Here is an 8,296-nt window from a genome sequence, read left to right as displayed (position 1 = left end):
TGCCAGTGTTTATCAGGAAATCTGGACCTTATCTTCTGAGACACACTCCCTCAGAGGTGTAAAGATCATTTGCAGAATGTGCCCCTCCCTCAAGTGCCTCCGTTTTCCTGTTTTCATTGAGTAAATATTTACTGAACTCTCCATTGTAAGCCACTGTGCTCAATGCAAATACAGTGATAATTACTAAGTTTTTGATTGATTTCTTGCATGGGAGAGAAAGAGGAGAGAGAGGCATCCCAAAAAGCCTCCACGCCACAGTCCACCTCCAGTCTCAGCCAGATCTCTCGTGCCTCCAGCATGCTCAGGGATGTCCAGGACACGCACCCATGACTTCCCCACGTGGATTCCGTCGTGTTGCCATCATGGCACCACCTGGTGCTGCGGCCGCCACGCTGGGAACTAGACCGCAGTTGGGTTCTAGCTGCTGTGGGCCAGCCCATGCTCGCTCGCTCACGGACTGCGCCAGGTTTTCCGAGCATGCGCTCAGCTCACAGCCCCTCGGTCTGAAGGCAGACCTGAGTGAGCCACGCTGTCTAACATGGTGCTGGGGACAGCCAGCGCTCTGCGGTCCTTTTAAATGGATGGAAGGCTTGAACAGTTGCTCGTCGCTAAGGGATACTGTGTGTGTATCTTCAGAACAAAAATTTTTCTCCCAGATTAAACCACTTGGTTTTTTACCTTTTCATATCTTAGAACTGAGAACCAGAAGTCATCAGCAGATTTGAAGTTGTAAAATGACTTGTGAGGGTCGCTCACCCGCTGCCTGCCCTGTTTACGGAGAGCAGACGCAGGTGCAGAGCGGCTCTGACTTCCCTGGCTTACACAGCAGGCTCGTGTCCCACCACAGCTGAGCCGCTCCTGGTCCCAGCCCCTCAATCCTGGTCCCACGTTCATGGTCCCTGTGACACCAGGACAGGGGCAGATTTGCTGCTCATATCATACACATGGAAGGAATATTTAGTCTCAGGTTCTAAAGCTGCTATGATACGGTAACATTTGTGTGGGTTTTTGGTAGCCTCTCTGGTTTTGTTTTCACAGGGCTTTCAGCCATCGTGAGACCCTCTAGTATAAGACAGAGCACCAAGGGCATCTTTACAGCCGGTAAGAACTGTAGGAAGTCTCTGTACCCGCCGCACTGGGTGGCGTTGGCACTCGGTTCAGATGTAAAGCTTGGGCCGGTCCCATGGCCTGGAGTGAAGGAAGCTGGAGTCCACACAGCCGAGCGTGTGCTGCAGATCCTGGACCTGGCAGTTGAGAAGCATGCCCGGCTTGTGTGTGCATGTCCTCAGGATCACAGCAGGAAGGAGACATGGAGGCAGAGGGGGTATGGCATGACAATTCCTCATTGATGGTGTTTATTCTTTAACTTTTTCTCTCTCTGGCAAATACACGTGCCATCTGGCAAAAAAATATTTTTAACTATAACACTTGGGCTGGCCTCATGGCCTAGTGCTTAAGGGAACCAGATCCCACATGACTGACCATGGAGTTCAAATCCCAGACCCAGCAGCTTTAAAAACACACTAGACGTGTGCACATGTGTGCCCCAAATCCTGACAGGATGGAGAATGGAGGAGAAGGGATTGCAGTGTGACACACTCCATCGAGGAGTGAGCGCTCTCACCTTCCCTCTGTGTCCCTATCTGGCGAATGGACACACCCTCTGAGTTACATCCAGAAACAAGATTAAAGTGAGATGAGTGCCAGCTAGGGGCGTGGTGGTTAATGTGGCTGGATCCCACATGGCCAGCTCCGTGCTTCAGGTGCCAAACTTGGCAGCTTGCAAAATATACCAGGCCGGGACCAGCAATTGGCGTAATGACTGTGTCACTGGACTCCCATGTAGTCCTGGACCCAGTGGCTTAAACTCATCCCAGGCGCGTGTGCGTGCATGCTCAAGATCCCGAAAGGAGAATGGAGGAGAACGGATTGTGGTGTGGCCATGCCCCCTGGGGGGTGATTTCTCACTTTGTCTCTGTCTTTCTGGCGAGCACACACACCCTATAGCAAAAACCTCTCTTTAAAAAAAAAGAAAAAGAAAATATATTAGGCATGTGTGCGTACGTGCCCAGGATCCCAGGAGGAGGATGGAGGAGGATGGATTGCAGCATGGCCATCTCCCCTGAGGTGTGATTGCTCACTTTCCCTCTCTCTCCCCAGTACGCACACGTGTCCTATAGCAAAAAAGAGTTAAAAAGAAAGAAAGAAATAGAATGTAAAAGCTGTATCTTCTAAGTGCTTATAAAAAGCTGTTTCTGTGGTTCCTAAAGGAAATATTGTAGTCATTTACAAATGGCCATAACAGCACTGTGATCTGGCCGGCTAAAAACTTCGGACTGTTTGGGGCACTGTTGTTGGAAGGTCGTCCAGCTCCTCCCAGTAGCTCCTGTGTGCGGATTCCCCTCATATTTTTGCATTTAGTGGAGTTGTGTACAGTGTTCTAAAACAGCGCCCTCCCCTTATTCAGTCAGCTGCTTCTCATCCTTGGTGGTTTTACTTTTCTGACATTTTTCTAAATACAGTAGTACATCCACATTGCTCTTTTTCACATCATCTATCACCTTGTCTGTCAGAGGTCAGGATTTAGCTCTTGCCCCCACCACTCACCTCCACCCTTCCATCCCTCCGTCTTGTCTTGTGGTGTCATTCGGCTAAGTCAGTCAGTGTGACATTGCCGTGAGTCTCTTAACACACTCTGCCTCCCTGTGCAAACTCTTCTCCCAGGGACCTCGTCCTCCCCTGTCCCATTGGACAGATCTGCCCTTTGTAACGTGTGTCTTTCACCTTCTCGGTGTGGCGCACCCTCATTTTGGTGAGGTGCATCATCCAGTAATTTCTTGAGAAAGCAGGTAAATTCTGAGACTGCGCGTGTCTGGAAATCTCATTCGTCAACCCTCACCTGATACTTAATCAAGGTATAGATCTCGTTTGAACCGGGAAATGATGGCCGTGATTGCCATCCCACTTCCGGGTTGGTGTAGAAGACCAGAGCCATTTTTTTTTAGAGGTTTTTACTATAGGGCACACACGCTCGCCAGAAAGAGAGAGACAGAGAGATAGAAAGCGAGAAATCACCCCAAAGTGGGGGTGGCCATGCCACAATCCCTTCTCTTCCACTCTCCTCTCGGGATCTTGGGCACGCATGCACACACGCCTGGTGTGAGTTTAAGCCACTGGGTCCGGGACTCGAACTGCGGTCGCCTACATGGGAGTTCAGCGACATAGCCATTATACCAACTGCTGGTCCCACCAGAGCCATTTTGATCTGTCATCCCTTGTGGGTGTCTCCCTGGAAGCCTGTGAGGTCGTTTCCCCAGGGCTCCGAAGCCCTCAGCGATGTGCTTGGATGTGACATTTTTTATCTATTCTCCCTGATACTTATTGCCCTTTCAGTTTGGAAACCCAGAATAAGGGAATATGAGACAATTATCTTTCATTCTTTCTTTCTTTCTTTTATTATTTCTTTATTTTTACCATCTGTTTTCTCTGTTCTCTCTCTGGAAATCCTTTTCTTTTTAAGAAATATTTTATTCTATTATTACTATTTTTTCATTTGACCAGAGAGAGAAAGGAAAGTGAGAAAGCAAACCACCAGGTCCAGGATTCAAACCGCGGTTGGCCATGTGGGAGTCTAGCACCTTAACCATCACGCCACTTGCTAGCCCCTCTGGAATGCCTTTTAATCATATATTAGACCTCTTAGACTAATCCTTTGGTTTTCTTTCTTTTTTTTTTTTTTTTTTCTTCTTCTTCTTCTTTTTAATCTCTTTAAAGCCTTTGCTCTGCCTTCTTGGAAATTTTCTAAGCTTTAGCTTTCAGTGCTTCCATTGAATTTTTTATTTCTGCTATTAAAATTTTAATTTACAGAAGCTCTTGTTTTGGTCATTGATTGTCATTGTGAATGCTCCTTTTATTTTTATTTTTTTGCATTATATTCTTTTATGGACTTAAGCATTAAATGTATTTTTGGATATTGCCAAATTGCCCTCCAAAGTGACTATATCAATTCATGGTCCCCTCAGCAATGTACAGTTAATTATTTCCTCCTCATTCTTTCTTAAACACTTACTGAAGGTTTTAGTGTATTTTAACTCCTTTATTCATTGCTTGGTAGCCCTGGAGTGCAGAGGCTGGTTGTCCTGAACATTCACTTGCTTCCCTTTCGCTTCTGAAGATACCAGAGATAGAGCACATGCATGACCGTGTGTGTGTGTGAGTGTGCGTGAGAGAGAGAGAGACAGAGATGGAGACAGACCAGCACCCTCCCCTCGCCATGCCATGACCCTTGGCTCAGTCCTCCAGCCCATCTGCTCTCAGGCATTTGGCACACGCCCTGCCTGCCTCAGCTGGTCATGGCACACCATGCCTGTGCTTTGTAGCACTTGACCTCATCACGTGATGGCTGTTCTAGGCGGTCCTTCTGGAGAACCATGTGCTGAGCATCTTGTGCTCACTGCTCAGGACACAGCACCATCCTGCCTGCCAGGACTCATGCTCTGGAGGGGGAGGCATGGATATTGATAGACAATTGCTGGGACCAGCAGGTAACATAGTGGTTATGTTGCTGGACTCCCACAGAGTCAACCTGGTCCACGTCCCCGACCCAGCAGGTACGTGTGCGTGCATGCCCAAGATCCTGAGAGGAGAATGGAGGAGAAGGGATTGTGGTGTGGCCATCCTCCCAGGGTCAGTTTCTCACTTTATGTCTGTCTCCTGCAAGCTCATGTGCCCTATGGCAAAAATCTTTCTCTAAAAATAAATAAACGGGACCAGCAGGTGGTGGGGTAGTTAAGGCGCTGGACACTCCCACATGTATGACCACAGTTTCAGTCCCAGACCTGGTGGCTTGTTTTCTCACTTTTTTTTTCTCTCTCTCTTTTTCTGTCTGTCTCTGTTCAAATTAAAATAAGTGAATAAATAAAACTAAAAATAAAATAAACAAATATTTTTTTAAAATAGACAAGTGTCGTGCACGGGGAGAAATGGCACAGAGGTAGCCCAGAGAAGGAGCTATCTCGCAGCCTCGATCTGGTTCCTGGGTTGGGGATGGCCAGGGAGCTGGTATGCCACACCTCTCCTTGTCTCCCAGCCCACCGCCTTGGATTCCCATCTGGTGTTCGGCCCTTGGAACATAATGTTAGCCTCCTGAGTTTTTCAAAAGATTCAACAAAGACTCGGGAGCACGTGTGCTAGCCCTGCTACCCTGAAGGTCTTCAGCCCACTGGGCGTACGGCTTTGCGTTCCAGTGTGGACACTCATTGGCCAGTGTCCCTGGGGCCTGCCTGGCCAGACCGGAGACCAGGTGCTCTGGTCTCCTGGGGTGGGTCAGGCTGTTAAGCTGTCTGTCATGACTGTGGTTCCCTTGCCACGATTCTCCTCAGGTGAGGCTTGATAATTTGTGTGTTTGTTTTGTTTGTTTGTTTGTTTTAATTTTGACTTCTCATGCTGTGAGAAATTGTTAGAATTATGGTTTTTGTTGTTTAGATTTTTAAAAATTGCTTTAGAGACATGTAAGTAAGATATTTACAGATCCTATGATGTCTAGGATCTGCTTCAAAATAAAACATGGTAAAAGGAGGTGGATAAGGGGCAGGTGATGCACAATTGGACAGGAGTGGGCCAGCAGATGGCATGGTGGTTCAGGCAGCTGGATCCCATATGCCCAGCTGTGCAGTTCAAGTCCCAGCCCCGGCAACTTGAAAAACATGATGGGCATGTGTGCGTGTGTGCCCAAAATTCCAAGAAGAAAATGGAGGACAAGGGATTGTAGCATGGCCATCCCCCATGCATGATGGGCATGTGTGTGTGTGCCCAAAATTCCAAGAAGAAAATGGAGAAGGGATTGTAGCATGGCCATCCCCCCTGGGGGAATGCTTTCTTACGTTCTTTCTCTCTCTCTCTCTCTCTCTCCCTCTCTCCCTTGGAAGTGCTCTCACCCTATAGCAGTTTTTGGAAATAAAGGAGTTAGTACGTTGCCGAAGCTGGTTGAAGATATGGTTAGTACATTGCCGAAGCTGGTTGAAGATACGTTGCTCTTTGATCTTTTTTTTTTTTTTTAATGGTTGAATTGGAACTGGAAGCTGGTGTGATGGTTACTGACGTTGCAGGACTCCCACGTAGTCAACTGCGATTTGAGTCCCAGACCCAGAGGCTTAAAACGGGACGAGGGTGCATGTGTGTGCAAAATCCTGAGAATGGTTTGCGGCATGCCATCCCCCTGGGTGTGATTTCTCACTGTCTCTCTGGCAAGTGCACGTACTCTATAGCAAACGTAAACGTATCTTAAAAAAAAAAAAAAAAAAAAAAGAAAAAAAAAAACCAAAATTTTTCTCAATAGAAGGTTTAGAAAATCCAGTGTCATCTCCTCTTGCTATCTCAACCTAACATGAGCCTTTTCTCTCTGCACATGTTCTGTCCTTGGCCAGCAGGGGGCAGTGCATCACAGACCTCAGCCAGATGCTGCTTCCCCTGAGCACTCACCTGCTTCCCTTTCACCTTAAGAGATGCCAAATGCGACAGTGGGAGGCCGGAGAGGCAGAGCGTGTGTGACCTGGCACCGCGGTCACAGACACTGGAACATGGCGAGCAGCCCTTCCAGTGCTCTGAGTTAATCTACCTGTGCTCTGGCCTCTGTGCTTATGGTGGCGTGGGCCGTGATGAAGGCTGCCTAGCCTAGGCCAAGGGCAGGAGGTTGCGAGCCCCAGAGACATGAGTACAGATTACAGCTGTCCACTGTGCCTTGGACAGGTTACCTACTTCTCCCAGTTTTCATCTCATACGGATAATTATGCCTGCCTTACCGGGTTTTAAAAATGATGTCTTAAGACATACAGATCTGGCCCCATAGTAGTGGTTAAAAGGGGTCAGATCCCACATGGCCAGCTATGGTTGGGGTGCTGGCCCTGGGCCTGGCAGTTTGAAAAACATACAAAAGCTTACCAGGATAGAAATATGTAAAGGGGATTGCAGGACAGCCACTCCCTACTGGTGGGTGGTTTCTTTGTTTCTCTCTCTTTCTATTTCTGTCTCTGTCTTTCTCTGACAAGTGCATGTACCCTCTAGCAATTAAAAAAGAAAAAGATGTACGAATGCATCCTGACCTCGCTTACTCATGCCTGTGTACACCATCCTGCTCAGACGGCATCAGCCTGCTAACTGGCATCCAGCTGGAGGGAGCAGCAGAGACAGGCCCTGAAGGGCTGCTTTGCCGTTCTCTTCCCTGTTCCCACAGCTCAGAACCTCTGTCTTCCTGCCCCTTGTCCTTCTCAAGTCCTTTCGTCATGGTCACAGCTGTCATCATCCTCTTTTGCTTTCACTGGGTCCTTCTCCCTGAAATCTCAAGTTCTGCTCTCATTCCATTTTTCAGCCAGTGGACACATCTGATGATCTCTATGGGGAGGCAGCCCCAGTGTGCCTGGTGTTGTCTGGGACTCCCGGTAGCCATCACTCTCCCCTCCGCAGCCTCCGTTACATACGGAGGGTGGGCAGGTGGGGTCTGTGCCCCTCAGCCAACACACACCTTTCATAGCCCAGTTCAGTCAGCTAATGGGACCAGCTAAGGCCCTGGGAGAAAACGTGGTCTGAGACTCGAGTTATTCCCCTTCCTTAGTCTGTAAATGACGGGGCATTACTTAACCTTCCTTCCATGAAATAGGGGGGCTACCCTTAGCCCAGCTCACAAGGGGCTCTCGGGCTCGAACGAGAGTGGCCAGTGTGGTGCCTGGTTCCTCACCTGTGCCTTGTGTACTGGGGCGAGTCTAGATCTGAACCTGGGAAGGATGCCGTGTCTATAACCAGCTCAGGGTTGCCCTTCCGAGCCAACTGTCGGGTGCCAGGGCAATGTGTGCTCATGTGGGCTGACACACTTGTTTTGCCAAGGGACCTGGCCAGTGAGAGGGAGAGGCAGAAAGCATGCTCCAGTGAGGCATGGTCATGCAGCAATCCTCTCCCATTTCAGCATCCTATTGGGAATTCGCACACAGGCCCAGTGGTGTTTTCCCCGGGCTGCTGTGTCTGGTGTTCAGACTGTAAGGTTGGCCGTGTGTGAGCTGGCTCCCTTAACCACTGGGCACACTCTCATTATTCCCTCGAAATACCCTGAGACCACATACACCCTTGTTCAAGTGTAAGTAGAGAAATGCTTCTAAAGCCAAACACTGTTTTGGTTTTGGTTTTGGTTTTTGCCATAGGGTACGTGAGCTCACCAGAGAGAGACAGGCAGACAGAGGGACAAAGGGAAAGTGAGAAATCACATTCTGGGGGAATGGTCACATTGCAGTCCCTTCTATATTCTCCC

The 8,296-nt window shown here is 48.7% G+C and overlaps 1 protein-coding gene across 1 annotated transcript in view; it reads left to right on the top strand.

The window, feature by feature from the left end:
- Positions 1-8,296, top strand: part of TAMM41 (TAM41 mitochondrial translocator assembly and maintenance homolog) — a 56,525-nt gene that overhangs the window by 43,085 nt on the left and 5,144 nt on the right. Inside the window, exon 6 of the mRNA XM_014592467.1 lies at positions 977-1,101. Coding sequence (XP_014447953.1) covers positions 977-1,101 — 125 coding nt within the window. The remainder of the gene's footprint in view (positions 1-976; positions 1,102-8,296) is intronic.

The sequence above is a fragment of the Tupaia chinensis genome, unplaced genomic scaffold, assembly GCF_000334495.1.
Source record: "Tupaia chinensis unplaced genomic scaffold, TupChi_1.0 Scaffold000704_1, whole genome shotgun sequence".
In the NCBI taxonomy this organism is placed as follows: domain Eukaryota; kingdom Metazoa; phylum Chordata; class Mammalia; order Scandentia; family Tupaiidae; genus Tupaia; species Tupaia belangeri.
The sequence above is the reverse complement of the archived record's forward strand: the minus strand, read 5'-3'. Positions and strand labels throughout refer to the sequence as shown.